At 46.0% G+C, this 17,318-nt stretch overlaps 2 protein-coding genes across 5 annotated transcripts; one reads left to right on the top strand and one right to left on the bottom strand.

The window, feature by feature from the left end:
- Positions 1-203: 203 nt before the first annotated feature.
- Positions 204-8,735, top strand: LOC120906061 (protein MAK16 homolog). The gene is made up of 3 exons (XM_040317465.1): positions 204-470; positions 565-1,380; positions 8,116-8,735. Exons 1-3 carry the CDS (start codon positions 456-458, stop codon positions 8,305-8,307), a joined length of 1,023 nt encoding a protein of 340 aa, XP_040173399.1. The 5' UTR covers positions 204-455; the 3' UTR covers positions 8,308-8,735.
- A 1,576-nt stretch (positions 8,736-10,311) lies between these two features.
- Positions 10,312-15,748, bottom strand: LOC120906063 (enhancer of rudimentary homolog). 4 transcript variants are annotated; one of them, XR_005740008.1, is made up of 5 exons: positions 15,522-15,748; positions 15,033-15,279; positions 14,833-14,951; positions 14,387-14,705; positions 13,292-14,308 (listed from the first exon to the last, which is right to left on the bottom strand). XR_005740008.1 is itself a non-coding variant. In XM_040317467.1 (4 exons), exons 2-4 carry the CDS (start codon positions 15,219-15,221, stop codon positions 10,999-11,001), a joined length of 312 nt encoding a protein of 103 aa, XP_040173401.1. In that variant the 5' UTR covers positions 15,222-15,279; positions 15,522-15,746; the 3' UTR covers positions 10,312-10,998. The 4 variants fall into 4 exon arrangements, 3 of the variants coding, with proteins under 3 accessions (XP_040173401.1, XP_040173402.1, XP_040173400.1); XM_040317467.1 differs by lacking the exons at positions 13,292-14,308; positions 14,387-14,705 and adding an exon at positions 10,312-11,008 and having other exon boundaries at positions 14,839-14,951; positions 15,522-15,746; XM_040317468.1 differs by lacking the exons at positions 13,292-14,308; positions 14,387-14,705 and adding an exon at positions 10,312-11,019 and having other exon boundaries at positions 14,850-14,951; positions 15,522-15,746.
- Positions 15,749-17,318: the final 1,570 nt, after the last annotated feature.

Below are 17,318 nucleotides of genomic sequence, written 5' to 3'. Positions count from 1 at the left end.
TTTGCATTGCAGAAGCATACTAGCACCAATTTCGCCGGGCGAAATGCTCGCCGATGGTGGTGGACCGAAAAATGGAGCGTTACCATGCGCTACATTGCATCTGTCAATTTGTTTCACCGTTACGGTGGTTTTTCGGTGTGGCGGGCAGCGGGATCGCCCACTGTGCGCGTTGACAAACGTCAGCGCTGGCAGCACTGGATGTCGAGCGTAAGTTTGACGTTTCTGCCCAGTTGTCGCGACCGGTAACCGCATGGTCGAGGTGTAAACATCGCCCGCACAAGGCAAGAGATCCGACCGAAGCAAGCTGCTTGCTGTTGTGGGTGCTGTTTTTTTGTCTAGGGCTGCTGCCAATCAACCCAAAAGTGTAGCACGCGCGTGTTCAGCCCTTCGTCGCCAGCGTGTCAACCGGAGCGTGGAGCGTGCAGAGCTACTAACCTCGCCAATCAACCGGCAACATGCAGCAGGACGATGTAAGTTGCAGCTTTGCACGAGAGAGCGCCCCTCGTAAACACGATGCGTGCCATCTAACACCTTTTCTTTTTTCTTCGCTTACACCATGGGCAGATAACCTGGAGCATCATCAGCAGACAGTTCTGCTCGTTCCAGGTGAAGACGCAGACGCAAAACTTCTGCCGCAATGAGTACAGCCTGACCGGGTTCTGTTCGCGGCGGGCCTGCCCGATCGCCAACAGCCAGTACGCGACGGTGCGCGAGGAGAAGGGCATCATCTACCTGTACATGAAGACGGCGGAGCGGAATGCGTTCCCGGCCAAGCACTGGGAGAAGGTGAAGCTGTCCCGCAACTTCGACAAGGCGGTGTACCAGATCAAGGAGAACCTGGTGTTCTGGGACCGGTGGGTGCAGACCAAGTGCAAGCAGCGGTTCGTCAAGATCACGCAGTACCTGATCCGGATGCGGAAGCTGAAGCTGCGCCGGCAGAAGATGCTGGTGCCGCTCGCGACGAAGGTCGAGCGGCGGGAGCGCCGCCGGGAGGAGAAGGCGTTGGTGGCGGCCCGCATCGACAACGCGATCCAGAAGGAGCTGATGGAGCGGCTGAAGATGGGCATGTACGAGGACATCTACAACTTCCCGCAGCAGGCGTTCGACCGGGCCCTCGACGAGGAGGAGGTGGAAGAAGACGAGGAGATGGAGAATGAGGAGGAGGAAGAGGAGGAAGAGGAGGAGGAGGAGGAGCGGGAGCGGGCGAAGGTGATGAATGTGAGCGAAAGCTTGCGGCGCGAGCTCGAGTCGGCGGACGCGTTCGTGGAGGACGACACGGAGGACGACGATGACGATTCGGACGCGGACAGCGTGTCGGGCGTGCGGGAACGGGTCGAGGTGGACAGTGATTTCGAATCGGAGGACGATTCGGACATGGAGGTAAGTTTAATCCGCTTTCCTGCTTTAATGCCATTACTCTTTCGTTCTTCGTTTCGTTTGTGTCGTGGAAGTGGAGCGAAGAACGCTTCGTCCGATTCAATCGAAAACCCAGTAGACACACAGCTGGTACAGCTGCTCGATTATTTAAAGAGAGATAGAGGAGCTCGAGCTGTACTACAAGTACTACAGTTATATCAATCAATAAGTTATATCAAGCAAATATTATTAGTAAAAAAAAAAGATGTTTAAAATTGTGTCTCAGTCAACAAAAGCCCTGAGCGCAAAATAAACAGCAAGCTTATTCCTGAAAGAAGATACCAGCTCGTTGATACAGGACCATTCCCAGCCCACATCATACACAATGCTATCTGGAAAGTTTGAAATATCTTGAAAGGGTTTGGCATTAAGGTGTACGAGTTGTCGATGGTAGTTTACTACTGCAGTGGACCTCCTTATAACGAGTTTTTTTTAGAAAAATCAAAACGCAAAATCATAACGAGCAAAATCGCGCATAATGAGTAGAATCATTTGTGTTTCTGGTGCATTTTTTGGTGCGGATAGGAAATCAAGTTCATGGTCGATAAACATTCAGGATTAGTTTGATTTTAATTATCGCTCAGGTAAATAAGAGCTTTGATACAGTTGATGACCGCTAACTGGAGTGCTTTTCAACTGGAATTTCGCTAACTGGAGTGATTCGCAGTTTAAAAACACTTAAACGTCGAAACATGAAACATCATGTGGAGTCTCATGTAGGGAAATTCATCACAAATGTTCATTTTTCCCACACATGTTGGCTCTTTTGCCTACGTGTGTTATTACTCTACGCCATAACGCTTTAATTTATAATATATATCATCTTTAATGTATATCAACATAAATGAAAAAAAAAACTGTAATATGTTCGTTCAAGTCAGCGCCAATGATAAAACAATCAATCCATCGAAAGGTCCCTTCAGTAAGCGAATATTGTTCGCTAACTGGGGGCTAACCTTCGTAGACACAAACCAAAATCGTACATCGTTCTAACAACGATGCATTTGGGAAATATTAAAGAAAACCTTAAAGCAACGACCACTTTTTGAATAACGACAACAATAGTACACATATTTTCTAGATACTAATAATGACAACAATGGTCCGTATACGCCCTAAAAATGGTTAAAAAGGGTAAATGCCCTAGAAAGGGATAACAATCAGCACATTAGCGGTCCTGGAACCAATTCGCTTACTTTTCATGCAAATCATATGGAAAAGAACCTCTCGCATAACGCGTGAGTCGCTAGAACGGATTAAACGGATCAGCTATGTGGGTTTCCATAGTATTTTGATGCGGATGGCACCGGTGGAAAGAATTTCAAAACAGTTGCGAGGAAAAATGTGTGGATTCGAGAAGTTAACCGGACGAGCTCTGCAAGAAATTTCAAATTGAAACGTAACAATATGTTGCACTTAAGACAAAGCAGTTATTCAAATAAGAAATATCATAAAGTATTTTTGCCAAATTTTTAAATCAGGTGCCACCGTTCTCGCTCATTCCGGCTCCGGCTCTTATCATACGGTTTTATTTCATCTCTACTTCTTTTTTTACATACAACTGAGTATGCTTTTTTTGAACAAATGAACAGCTTTGAACTGCTTTCTTTACACGCATGCAGACGAGTGAAGCAGATTGATCTAAAGCAGCAAGCTTAATTGTAGCTCGTTAGAATTACGAATCATTCTCCCCGATCGGCTGTTTAAATTGAAGATATATGGGGACAAAAAAGGGGCATTAAAGGGGCCGTGGTACAGCCGTCAACTCGAACGACCCAATAACATGCCCGCCATGGGTTCAAGCCCCTGAATGGGGACCCCCCGTAGCAAAGGGCTGACTATTATCCGGCTGCATGGTACTGAATAAAGCCTCGAAAGTGCCTGTATAGAGGCCGGCATATGATGTCCGCGTAGGACGTTTACGCCAAATAGAAGAAGAAGAAGAAGGAGACAAAAAAAGAAACGAAACAAAAAACCAAACACAAATCAAATCTTGAGCGCTTCATTAATTTGACCCGGTGCAGTATATTTATCCTCCGGAACTGATCGCAATTCTTTCAATGTGTGTGTGTATGTGTCGGTAGAGGTGTAAGAAATTAGCTCGTGGCGCGCTAATCGATTTACGCCAGCCAACTTTTCATGGCTGTTTAAAGCTGTTTGATGCGGGAGCGAAGGCAAAAAAAAAAAACGGTCGTGTTTTCTTCCCCATTCACTGTGTGTCACATGCGAATGCTTGATTCCAACGAGATACTCAGACGGAAAAACTGAGCTTAATACCGGCGCAAGTATAATCATGACTTTTTTCTGGCTGTGAACAGTGCTGCCAAATGCCAATTGTTTTAGTCACCAACACTCATGACTGAAACGAAGCTCAAATCAGCTCACGTACACAAGTGTGATGATCAGTGACGAGACTCAAACAGTTGGTGGGTCAATCACATGTCTGGTGACATTTTGTTCAGCATCCAACTCTTGGTCACTCACTTGGTCACGACATTTTCTGTCGGTGATAATCACGACACTCTTGGAATATACTTGGCGTGTGGTCCCAAGCATCAAAATGAGCATTCTTTCTCGCTCTGTCTGCTTTGATTGTTTTGTCGGGTCAAATAGAGCGAGAAAACATGCTCATTTTGTTGCTTGGAACCACTCGTCAGCACCGTATATCTCCCATGACTATCGTGATGATCATCGACCGAAAATGTCACGACCAAGTGACTGACCAAGAGTTGGTTGCATTCAATGTCATCAAGCATGTGATGGTTGCAACAACTGTTTGAGTCTCACCTCTGATCATCACTGTAGAGCTCGACATCCTGACATTATTTTGTTCCCAGAATTTGTCAGTGGGATTTTGCAGAACTGATCACAGTAAAAAAAAGTCATGATATAATGACTGACCACGCGATGGTCGCAAAAATGTCACGAAGCATGCATGGATCACACCAACCGTTTTGAGTATCACTTCTGATTAGCACAATTGAGTACGTGACGCTGACATGGATTTTGTTATGACATTGACAGTGACATTTTGCAGCACTGGTCACATCATTGTTAATAGTTCGTTTGGCAGCGGCAAAACCCTGTCGTATTGCGAACAGCAGACGCCTTTTAGTGGCCAAAACGGCGTTGCACTTGTGGGGGCCAGAAATCAACTCCCTCTGTCGACGACATAACTGTCCGCAATCCCTCCGTACCCCGAGACGCATCTTGAACGTAATGCAATCACACACACACACACACACACACACACACAGAGCACAAGTTGCAGCTGCAACTGATTCTATTCTAGCCGCAGGGGGTATCGTCCCTTCCTTGCTCGCTCGGGTGCAGTGCAAAACCGCACCCGGTAAGGGCCAATTCTCGTTCGTCATGTTTCGCTGCCGCCGGCATGGAACAACACCCCCCCGCAAGACCTTCCATGCGGTAACGCAACGGTGGGCAAAAGCGCAACAGGTAAATCACAACCACAGCCACCGGCAGCAGCAGCAGCAGCAGGCTGGGGCAAACGCGCGGCATCGTTGTCGCAGTCGCACCACGCAACCCGTGTCCGGCGGTCACTTCTTTCGCAGCCGCGCTTCCTCGTGTGTTGTCTCGCGATCGCGCGCGCTCGATCTCGTGCTGTGCAATATTTGAGTGTGTTTTATGTTTTTTTTGCGTATGTGATTTTTTGGATGCAAAAATTATAAAAATAATAATTCTAAACAAAAGGCTCGCCCTTTAGGGCTCGCCGGGCGGTGGTAGTAGTAGTAGTAGCAGTGCCTGCTGCTTAGCGAGAACGATCTTGCGCGCGCGAAATACTTCCCCTTTATCCCCTGTTATCCCCTTATCCATTCCGCAAGTGTGTCGCGTTTTTTTGCGCGTTCGCGTTAATCCGTGTGTCCTCCCTGTGTAAATGCTGTTGCCTCTCTCGTCCCACTGCCGGCCCCACGCGTCCCTTCGCACCTTCAGCGAGGCGTGACTGGTTTTTTTTTCCCTTGAACTTGTGAGTGTGTATGTGTGTGTGTGTGTTAAGCGAATTAAAAAAGGTACGCAAAACAAAACAAAAAAATACAGAGAGTTGCCCGTGATAAAACAGCCGTCGCTCGCGTGTTTGTGTTTGCAGCATCCCACCAACCAACCAACCGACCGACCCAAACCCGCGCGGTGGCTATAGAGGTGGGTGTGGGGGTAGTGAGTACCCTTGTGAGTAATAGCAATAAAATTAAGATTACAGATCGGAACTGATGCAGCGGGGGCGAACCACTGGGAAACACGTTCACAGCTAAAGCGTCATCTTGTCGCGCGATGGGATTAATTGCACGTTACTTTACTTTACTGCTAATAACGGCAAGGGAAGGTTAACCGTGGCGTTATAACAGAGACTGTAATGGCAGGCTCCAAACATATCTTAGAAGTGATTGCCACAAAACTATGCCCGAAGTATTTTATTCTATTCAAAGTGCGAAGGTTTTTGGAGGCACTACAACTTTCTCAAAGCCTCCTCAAAATCCTTGGAGATGAAGAGAAAGAGTGTGTGTGTTTTAGAATTTCCACAAACTGTTTGTGTAGCTGCATTCTCCCCCTATAGCTTCAGGGAGCTGTTTCTGCGACCGAGCAAACCCGCCTCTTCACAGCACCGCGTGTGCCGCCTTGACGGCCATGACCATGGGCTGCAAATACAAGTTATGTATTTATTTTTCCGTACCCGCATATTTCTCTTCGGCGGCCGCAGCAGCAATGTTTTCTGTTTGTTTTGGTTGCCCTCTCTCTCTTTCTCTGTCTGTCTCTCATTTGCGGTGTTACCTGGTTTTGCGGGCTTTTCTGCTTCGCTCCCTTCTACCACACGCCGAGTGCGGGTGTGTGTGTGCGCGCGCTACCGAACTTCCTTGAAAAGCTGTTCGCGCACTTGCGCAAAATGGACTGCGGCACCAGAAGGAGCGCCGCTCATTAGTGCCTTTCAGCGAAGTTCAAGAGCAGCAACATAGCAGCTTCGGTCAGTACGGCTCGGCTCCAGTGGACCGTTTCCTTGCGTGTGCTCGCCGTGACCGCCATTCACCGCAGCGATGCATCGCTGGCGTCGTTCTAATGCGACGTTCTAGAGACGGACTGTGCGGGCTTTTCGGTAGATGCCTAGGCTGCATCTGTGTGTCTAGGCTCGTGCATGTTTCCGCAATGGTGTAGATGGCTATCCGTTTGTTTTTTTTTTGTCCATCAGACGGCTCCGGTTGGTAAAGTTATCACTGGCGGGAAGTCGTAATGATGGAAGATTACATCAGCGACTGCGTCCTTCCTAGATCCAGTGGAACAGAACGACCAGGAAACATGTTGAAAAAGCTATATGCCGGACTTGGCAAGTTCTTAATTTTTAGTCGTAGAACTTAAACGGCAATTTCTGAAGATTCGGAGGAGCCTGAAGTAGCTGACTGTCTGGTTTGGACCATCGTGTCAAATAGATTTCAAATGAATCTGCTCAGTAATTTGAAGCTTTGTGATCAGTTTTATTCACACGGTAATAGGGGTCATTAGTTAGGATCTTTCTAGGATGTCCTGGAACTTTATACCATTGACACGAACTTCAATTCCAAATTGAAAAGGAAATCATTGTCACGAAGTCTTAATGGTGGAGATTACATCAACGGCTTCGTACTTCCTAGATCTAGTGGAACAGATCCAGTAGGAAACATGTTGTGATGGAAAGCTCTATGATAGACTGAGCAAGATCTTCATTTTGATCGTTGAACTTAGACGGCAATTGTTGAAGATTCGGGGGAGCCTGAAGTAATCAATTGTCTTATTTGGACCAAACATCAAACAGATTTCAAATTTATTTGGTCAGTAATTTGAAGCTTTGTAACCAGTTTTATTCAATAAACGGTAATGGGGTTCTTCAGCAAGGACCTTGCTAAGATGTCCAGAAACTTCATACTATCAACACGAATTCCAACGAGAGATATTAAAATTGTTGCAAAAGCCTGACTTGACAAATTCTTCATTTTGGTCGTTGATCTTGGACGGCATTTGCTGAAGATTCGGATTCCGTAGGAGGTGCAGGAACTTCGTACAGTTGAAACGAATTCCAACGACAGACATTAAAACGATCTTTTCATCCGTTTTGAAATATACTCCAAATTGAAGAAAACGTTTTGTGTGCTCTCGCCTCATAACATTAGAATTGCTACCCGAACAGTTTCCTCTATTCTTTTACGCCCTAAGCCTAGCCTTTCCAGGTGTTTGTTTACAAGTGCTCTAGTACATGCTCACACATAGAGAGGAGGTTGGGGGGTTACCTCACTCCAAAGACGTCATTCCGACATAGGCCAATAACTAGAGCACATCTGCTGGCGCGCTGGCGACCCTCTCCCTTCCCGTTTCCCGTTCTATGTACACGTGAGTGTCACATGCACTGCAACCTCACTTCACGTTGCGCCCGCGCGAGCGTGTGTGTGTGTGCTTCGTTCGTTTAGAAATGTTCCCTTCCCCTCGGAAAGCGGATATTTGAACCTCCTCCACCTCCAGCAACACAACTATATGGTGACGCGGCGACCAAAGTTGCAATTCCGGTTCGCCCGTTACGTGCCCATCAAACAGCAACGGCGTAACAGCCGTATGTAGTACTTGTGCTTGTAGTTGCTCGTTCACTTTGAAGGCTAAAACAGAATAAATGCAAATAAAAAAAAACATTCTTATTAACATTACTTTTTTTTTTTTGTTCTACAGGATTATGTGCCGAAGGTGTCGCTGCGGCCACCGAAATCCGACGACGAGGAAGCACCAGCGACGGCGGCAGTAGCGGACGCGGCACCGTCCGCCACCAAGAAGGCGAAGGCGCGCAAAACCCGTAAACCCAAGCTCGAGCTCGAGTATGAAGTGGAGGTTGAATCACCGGCGCGGCATAGCGTACATCAGTGAGGTTGGTTCCGAGTCTGTCCGTCTGTCTGTCTCTCTGTGTGTACGAGACCAGAGACGACCCTTAATGTGTACAGTGGGTACGGTACGGGGCATCCCGGTGGTGGGAACGCGTTCCGGCCATACCTTTATGTTTAGCGATTTAAACACAATTCGTTTATTTTGGTATCACTGTTGCAAATGAGGGATTTATCTCCATTTTCTAATTGATATTTGCTAACCTGATGAACCGTTTTCGAGACGCGCAGAATGTGTTTTTTGGCGACATTTTTTAAACACACACACACACATACCAATCAATCAACGTTGTTTAAGTTCGAGCCGTTCTCCCGCAATATTTCCTACTTATGTTATGTGCAACAGGAAGAAGAAAACAAATATTGTGTGAATCGAAGGAAGACATAAATTTCATTAAAAAAATCTATCACAAACTCTGTTGATTGACTGACGAGATACGTTTGCTTCGAGAGACACGGAGGAAGCAATTATCATTTGCCATTTATTGCATTTTATTTATTTAACCTTTCTTAGCGGCGTTTTTTATTCCCCCTTCACCCCCCCCCCTCCTCTAAATGTTCTCTGCTATTTGCGTTTGCTTTTCATCTTTTTTTTTGTTTCATCTCCCTTGTGGTGTGGCTCCTCTCTTCTTGCTGGGTGTTCCTAATCCAAAGCCGACGATGTCATTCCACCGAATACGTCATTCGCAATGTAATTCCCCCGTGTTTTTTTTTTTTATTTTGATTTTGATCCATTAACCGGTTCCCTTCGGTTTGTACGTCAAATGATGCGCAATAATAATATGCGTTTCGTGAGTTTTTTTTAAATTCTTTTTAATATCACCAAATCCGAAAGAGCAGCAGAACAGGTGTCCTACGCAAACTCAAATACTGCGAGTACCAGTTGTTGCGAACGCGACAATCGGGACCATTTATTTTGCAACCACATAAAATAGAATAAAATATTATAGCTATGTACGGGGTGCGATTCTTGTTCCGGAACCAATTTCGGAACCAATTCCGGAACGCATTCCGGAGCCGATTTCGATTCTGGAGTTGGTTCCGATTCCAGAGCCGATTTCGGAATCGATTCCAGAAACTAATTCCGGATCTACCATCCTGGAATCGATTCCAGAAAACTTTGGAGGAGCTAGCCGGAATTGATTCCGACAAAAACTTCATTTTTTCCATCACTAGTGGTTACAGGGTATTCTTCAATCTAAAAACATATCTGGCACCAAATCGAGATGGGTTGAACACGTATGCCCAAGCATGCCTTTACTCCCTAGCATTATTTAGAACTTTTTCTCCTTTGTTGTTGCAACAACTATCGGGCGGGTCAAAGCCTTCATGTAGCAGTAATAGGCTTGGCTATCAGTGACTTATTAATTACCCGTAGCTTTATGATCAGTCCCTACGTATGGGGGCACAGTCCATTCGAGGCTTGAAACCCATGACGAGCATGTGATTGAGTCGTACGAGCTAACGACTGTATCACGAGACTGACTAATTATTCCAAATTCACGTAATACATTTCATTTTTTATACTTCATATTCGCATTATATGTTACATCTCTTCCACTCCGTTCTGCAACAAGAGTGTACAGCTTTAAATGTTACAGCTTTAAATACGACTCCTCAAACCTGTTCAATTGTATATCGTAGTTGTGCTCGTTTAGTATGTAAGATACCATTTTTAATCTTTCGTTTTAATTAAAAACGAAAAAAGGCGCCACTCTTTCGCTTGGACCAATTTATATGCTTGCGATCGTTTAAATGAGGTTTGATTAACATTTCTCGAATCGTATTGTTAATACACGACTTATTAGCCTTTCGTCAGTAAAATGCTTTAGAATCGCTCCATGAAGGCATCTCAATGTAAAGTTTGTCACGCATATCACGCAGGCTGATATGCGACGAGAATGAGATTTTTTTATTGCTAAATCCTATTTCCCTAATTTAGCGCCATCCCTCCTCGCTATTCAACGACCAATTCTACGCGTCAAAAACGTTTCGAGCTTTCTTATGCTTGTTAAAATATTGTTTTATTACTCAACCGTTACATGGTATGCTTCTTGAACACATTGTGTATACGCGGCGGCCGGCGACCCTTAACAACTACCGCGCGCACAGGTTTTTATGATAAAGCGCCACCTTTATTATCATGATCATGTCGTTTTGGCGTACTTAATTCAACCTCCTCACCCTCATCCCATGCCGACAGTCCCACCACCAATGGTTGGGACCAACGACTGTGTAGCAACGAGGTCAGGTAATGTAGAACGATTTGAAAAGTAGCCAAAAGTTTGTTATAGCGGTTTGACATCTGAGAGCCCTTTTCGATTCAAATTTTAATTAGGATTTTAATGATGAATCGGGCTCGGTAATCACAATAAAATTTTACAGGAAAAGTATGTATGCCTCTAGTAAAATATATATTTTTGAAGGTATGATGAATTTTCAACGGCTCGCCACTGTCAAATAGCATCCACGATGGCCAAACCGATTTTGGCTAATATTTGACCTCGTCCCTACACAGTCCCTGGATTGGGACCGTTTTTTTTTTTTGGCTGTTCGGGCTGTCCAAAAACAATCTCAGCGTGTAAAAGTGTGTACAAATGATGGGAAAGGAGATTAAAAAAAAAAAGTCGGCTCGTGTCGCAACACGTGCTGCCGCTTTCTTCCGACACCGGTTGGGTTACGCGTTGGTGCCGGCCGCCTGCCTCAGCAGGACGTAGATTTTCTCCTTTATCCATTCCTTGTTGTAGGGCGCGTAGGTGTTGGTCGACTTCTGGTAGACGAGGCAGCTGAGATCGATTAGCTGAGGGGGGAGGAAATTGCGAAATTAAAATGAGTTAGAAAAGATCTCTTTAAACACAAATCGCACCATTGCGCCCCGTACCTGATCGACAAAGTCGAAAAGCTGGCTAATGTCGTAGGTGATGGTCGGTGTGTTGGGGTTGCGCCGCTTCAGCTGCTCCTCGTAGATCTTGCACACCCCCTCCATGCACTCGTTCACGCTCTCGTAGTCGCTGTAGGTGCGCGTTTCCGGATGCTGCCCCGGCTGCACCAGCAGGATGGTGTGCGACATTCTGTCTGTTCGCCGGGTTGCGGTTAGGAGGGAAAAATTGCCAACTAAAATGGTAAACAACAGCGCGTTACTGCTTATTGTACGTTTAATTGACCGTTTTTCAATCGAATGCTTTGAGCCGGGAAAGCAGCACCAACGTAAACAAGCGACCTTCACAAGACGCTTCTTACCTTTGGTCCGCCGTTTGCCGATGTGGAAATGCGGCGTCCAGCCCACCGGTGAGTTGATGGTGGAAAAGCGTTGATGGCGTTGATTGTGCAGGCGGGTGGATTTTGCTTTTTTTTAATTTACCCGCGCGACTGGAAATTGGTTCCGCTTGTCGGTCCAAGAGGTATACCGTCGGTCCGATGGCACACGGCTTTTTTTGTTGCTACGATTGCACACACACACACACAAACACACATCCACACACGGAGCAGGTCTTTGACAGCAGCGAGCGCGGACGCCCTCTGGCGGAAAGCAGACGCAGCAGGCTGTGTTGAATTACAAATTGGCTGTTTGTCAACATTATGGTGGCTCATTATCATTTGCCGAGAATTACTGGTAACAGATTCAGGTTTTAATGAGTGATTACTTCTTATTTTTTTACCAACACAACGACATGCAATTATTGTAAAACACTAGCTCGTGAATTTGAGCATGAGGGGCATTTTGAGCCTCAAAGGTGAAGGATTTCACTGTCGACTGGAGCGAGCGATCGCCAAGTTGCCATGTGTGGAAAAGGCAGGCCTTGATCAACTGAGATTATTGTATCAAATACGACAGGGAAAAGCATCAACAACCGGATAAAATCCACACATCCTAATTGTTCTTTGAAGCAGCACCATAATTGTATGGTAATTATTCAATAATTGCTTATTTCAACAATCTGCGTGGCCTCTTTTGTGGCCTAAGCAACTTAAGAACTGGCCTGCACTATTATAAACTATTTTGAACCATCATTAGCTAGCGCCAAGATGATTAAAAAGTGCTAAAAAGGATTTTAAAAAGTATCAATGGTGCGATTAAAATTAAAATACACAACTACGGTTACGATGCTCCCGCGTGAAGCGACATCGACGGCTCGCTTGCGACTGTGCGTTTGCCTAGTACACCTGTGTGCATATCTACACATAGGACAGATTGAAACTGCAAGCCGTGGGTAACTATGGTTTATTAGAGCTGTACTGTTGCCTCCGCAATAATTCATAAAGTCTTTGTGTCCTAGTTGGTATTTTGATGCTATTTCTGACCAGCAGATCGGGGGAGTATACTTTGGTATACTATAATATAATTAAGTATAATTGCCACAACAGACACATTTATGGGCTACCCTGAGTCGATATTTTAATGCTAGTATGTAGGGCGTGCTTTCTTTTGAAGTAAGCGAGTATATTTTCTTTGGACTTTGGAGCCCAGACAGTCGAGTAAAAATGAACAATACTCAAGTCTAGACTAGTGATGAGTAAAGTTGGCAAAAATCCGGAGTTCGACTCCGACCCGACTCCGATAATTTCGTAACCAAATCCGGACGGTAGAACCGTCCAGCATTACCCGGAATCGTTCGAAGTCGGAGTCGTCCGGAATCGGAGTCGTCCGGAGTCGTTCAGAGTCGTTCAGAGTCGGAGTCGTTCACAGTCGTCCATAGTTGTCTGGATTTATCCGGAGTCATCCAGAGTTGGCTGGATTCATCCGGAGTCGTCCGGAGTTGTCTGGATTCGTCTGGAGTCGTCCAGTTTAGGGTTGGAGCCAGCCTTCGAAACACAGGCCTGTATACCTGTATAGTGATGAGAAAATTGAAGATTTTGTCGGAATCGATTCCGGCTAGCTCCGAAGTTTTCTGGAAACTATTAAGGATAGTAGGTCCGGAATCAGTTTCCGGAATCGAAATTGTCTCCGGAATGCGTTCCGGAATTGGTTCAGGAAACGGCTCCGGAATCAGAATAGGCTCCGAAATCAGAATAGGCTTCGAAATCGGAATTAGTTTCGGCATCTCCATAAGAATAGGCTTTTGGATCCTCGTTGTAAACGAGCCATTCTCATGGAGATTCTCGGACTGATTTCGCTTCTGAAACTTCTTTCAATTCAAGAACTGATTCTCATTTCGGAGCAAATTCCAATTCTGAAGTCAATTCTGATTTCGTTACCGGGGCAAATTGCGATTCCCATGTCGATTCCGATTCCGGATTCGAAGTCAACTCCAGAATCGGCTCCGGAGTCATCTCCGGAATCGGCTCCGGAATCAGCTCCGGAATCGACTCCAAAATTGGCTCTGGAATCCGTGGCTCAGGAATTTGTTCCGAACACGGACTCCGGATAACTCCGGACGATTCCGAACGACTCCGGGCGACTTTGGATGACTCCGACTCCGGGCGGAACTAGTGGCTCGGATTTTGCCGGAGTCGGATCGGAGTCGTGGGTGCGCTCCAAAGAGCAAATCACTAGTATAGACTGGACAAACGATTAGTAGAACGACTTTAAACAATGAAGATCAATTATGGATCGGTGAGTGACGGTTAACGAATCCTAGCATTAGGAATAAGGAACAGGGAAATCTAATTTGCTGTCTAAAATGATTCCTAAGTGACGTTGTACAGGCGTTGTACATAGCTTGTAGTAATAAATCACAAACGCTTTTTTAGCAATTAAAGGCCACCACGCTACATTTGGCTACTGAGACCGACAGATAGTTTTTACGACACCTAACACTAAACCTATTTGTCCGTTCTTGCAGTTCAATGCAGCCAGAAGAGCAATCGCAAAATATGAAATACATTAAACAGATATGACCCTTCAGAACAGACGTAACATCATTTGCAAATAGCAACACTAACAGTGGACCTAAATTACTGCTTTGCGGAACTCCTGCGCTTCAGCACGTGGTTTAACCAACGATTTCAATCGCAATGCAACGCACAACATTCCATCGGCGGCTGGGCTGTAGTGAAAAAATATTCATTTTTATTCAGATTCATGAATTTGCTCGGTCGATCGTACTCTATATGTTTGCGCTTACTAATTATTTTACACGAAGTTGACGTTGATGCACACACACGCACGCACACAAACACACGTTAACTCTCTGCGGGAGGGTTTGCGGATTGCCTGCGTGGATAGTTCAAGATTTGCTTACACGCTACAGATTTAAGTACGGTTTGGCCATCCTCTCTTTCTTCCGCGGGTCTCGCAGTGATAGTAGGTATGTGTTTCTGTACAGTATACTCAAGTTAAAACATGCTCCAACGAACGAAACGGTGCAGAAGGGATGGAACAAAAAGAAAAAAAGAAACGTTTCCGCTGCAAAACCGAAAGGGTCGCAACGGGTGGGCTCAATACTTCAAGAGTGTGTGTGGGGTGACACCAGAAAGGGAGAGAGGGAGATGACCGTCCCGAAAGAAAGAAAAAATAATAATAAAGAAAGTGTAGAGAAAGGGTAATAGAAGAAACAGGAGTTTGCATTACGCGTTGGTGCCGGCCGCCTGCCTCAGCAGGACGTAGATTTTCTCCTTTATCCATTCCTTGTTGTAGGGCGCGTAGGTGTTGGTCGACTTCTGGTAGACGAGGCAGCTGAGATCGATTAGCTGAGGGGGGAGGAAATTGCGAAATTAAAATGAGTTAGAAAAGATCTCTTTAAACACAAATCGCACCATTGCGCCCCGTACCTGATCGACAAAGTCGAAAAGCTGGCTAATGTCGTAGGTGATGGTCGGTGTGTTGGGGTTGCGCCGCTTCAGCTGCTCCTCGTAGATCTTGCACACCCCCTCCATGCACTCGTTCACGCTCTCGTAGTCGCTGTAGGTGCGCGTTTCCGGATGCTGCCCCGGCTGCACCAGCAGGATGGTGTGCGACATTCTGTCTGTTCGCCGGGTTGAGGTTAGGAGGGCGGCAGCAGGACGTATCGGCAGCACGCTAAAAAGTCCCAAGAGTATGCCTCATTACTGCTAATTGCAATGATAGTACGAATGGTGATTGGCCAAACAAACGCCACCGCTCCAGTTCGGAACGTTTTCGGCAGCGTGGAAAATGCCGGAAAGTTCGGGAAGCGGCACAACATAAACAAGCTAATGATGATGTTATTCTTTCCCGACACACACACACCCACGCACACACACACACGCACACATGTCTGCAATAAAGAAGAGGCCGCTTACCTTGCTTGGAAACGATGGTCTGGTAGCGTTGAATGTGTGTATGGTCGGGAATTGATAGCGGGCGCGTGCTGGCGCTTTGTTTTGCGTTGATTGAATCGGAACCGGCAATTGGGCAGAAACTGGTAGGAAAACACTTTGGTGTGCTGGTGCTCTGTGTTTTCACGGCACGGTCGTCCGGTTTGCAATACACAAGCGCTTTAACAACAGGGCCGCAGCTGACAGCCACTGCTGACAGCCCTGCGAAGCGCAGGGGGCGGCGCCGCGAGCGCCATCTAGCGAGATTTATGGGGAAGCTCGTCTCGCTGGTTGCTTTTTTGAAAACAACAAATTCGAGGAAACAAATGCCGTTGGCAGTTGTTGCGTAGCGCTCAGAAAATCAGAAATTGAAAATTTCTTGAATTGAATTGAAGAATTGAAAAAAGGCAATCCCAAATATGATTACAAATATACTTTAAATGTTTTATTACGTTTGAAGAACATAGTAACGGTTTTTAGGCGCTTATTTAAATTCATTACTTTCTGTTAAATGTGCTTTAAATGTTCAATAACGCGAAGATGGTTGTAGCGGTTGCTTATACACATTATTAAATCTGATTGTTCGTGAAAATTGCTTTAATTGTTAGGATGAATATTATTTTCAATAAAATTACCAAAACAGCAAACATTTAAGCAATAGGGAGATATCAGAAAAGTAAGAATTCATTTTAAACCCAGCTATCTGAAATTGGTTTTTTTACCCAAGTGCCACAAATCCACTAAACGACCACTGAAAGGGTTCTGAACTAGTGATGTGCTGTATGGAGCGCACCCACGACTCCGATCCGATTCCAACTATTATTAGTCGGATTCCGACTCCGACAAACTGGAAGCTCTAGATCCGCCCGGAGTCGTCCGGAGTCGTTCGGAGTCGTTCGGAGTTGTCCGGAGTCGCCCAGAGTCGGAGTCGTTCGAAGTCACCGGGTGTCGTCCGGAGTCGTTCGAAATCGGAGTTGGTCAGAGTCAACAGGAGCCGTGTTGCTTAATGTGCTTGTGATGAGAGATTTCCTTTCGTAAGGGCCCCCGACGGCATTTCAAGTTTACTGCCGCTAACCCCCCCCCCTCCCCCCTCAATTTTCCATTTACAGGGGGCCTCAACTCGTCTGTCCGCCTAGGGCCCCCGATACCCTTAATCCGCCACTGGCACTTCCTATAAAAGCCGACTTCGGCCGACTCCGTCTGCAGCCGATTCTGGATGACTCCAGACGACTTCGGACGATTCCGAACGACTCCGAACGACTCCGGACGACTCCAGACGATTCCGGTCGAAAACAACTCCGGGTGATTCTGAACGACTCCAGGCGACTCCGACTCCGGACGACTCCGACTCCGAACGACTCCGGATGACTCCGGATGACTCCGGACGACTCCGGGCGCGGATCTACCTCCGGAGTCGATTCCGAATTTATCGGTGTCGGATCGGAGTTGACTCCAGATATTTTGCCAACTTTACCACTATCACTATTCTGAACGGCTCAAGCTTTTGACCTAAACGGAATCTAAAAAAGACTTCGTTTAGCAAACGGTGAACGACTGATGCTTTATAGATTTTTGCTGGGAAATCTAGAAAAGTATATATGCCATGATTAGATGAAGCAAGGCGAATCACATTGCAAGAAAAGGACAGCAATATAATGATGAGTTATTAAACGCCATCTATTGAGCAAACCAGTGAAGCTATTAAGTTTTCGTTATTTTTCCTATGGATATTTGATTTTTCAGTAGTTTAATCTTAATTTGTGGCGCTTGGTATAAAGCATT

Source organism: Anopheles arabiensis, chromosome X (genome assembly GCF_016920715.1).
Source record: "Anopheles arabiensis isolate DONGOLA chromosome X, AaraD3, whole genome shotgun sequence".
Taxonomy (NCBI): domain Eukaryota; kingdom Metazoa; phylum Arthropoda; class Insecta; order Diptera; family Culicidae; genus Anopheles; species Anopheles arabiensis.
The sequence above is the reverse complement of the archived record's forward strand: the minus strand, read 5'-3'. Positions and strand labels throughout refer to the sequence as shown.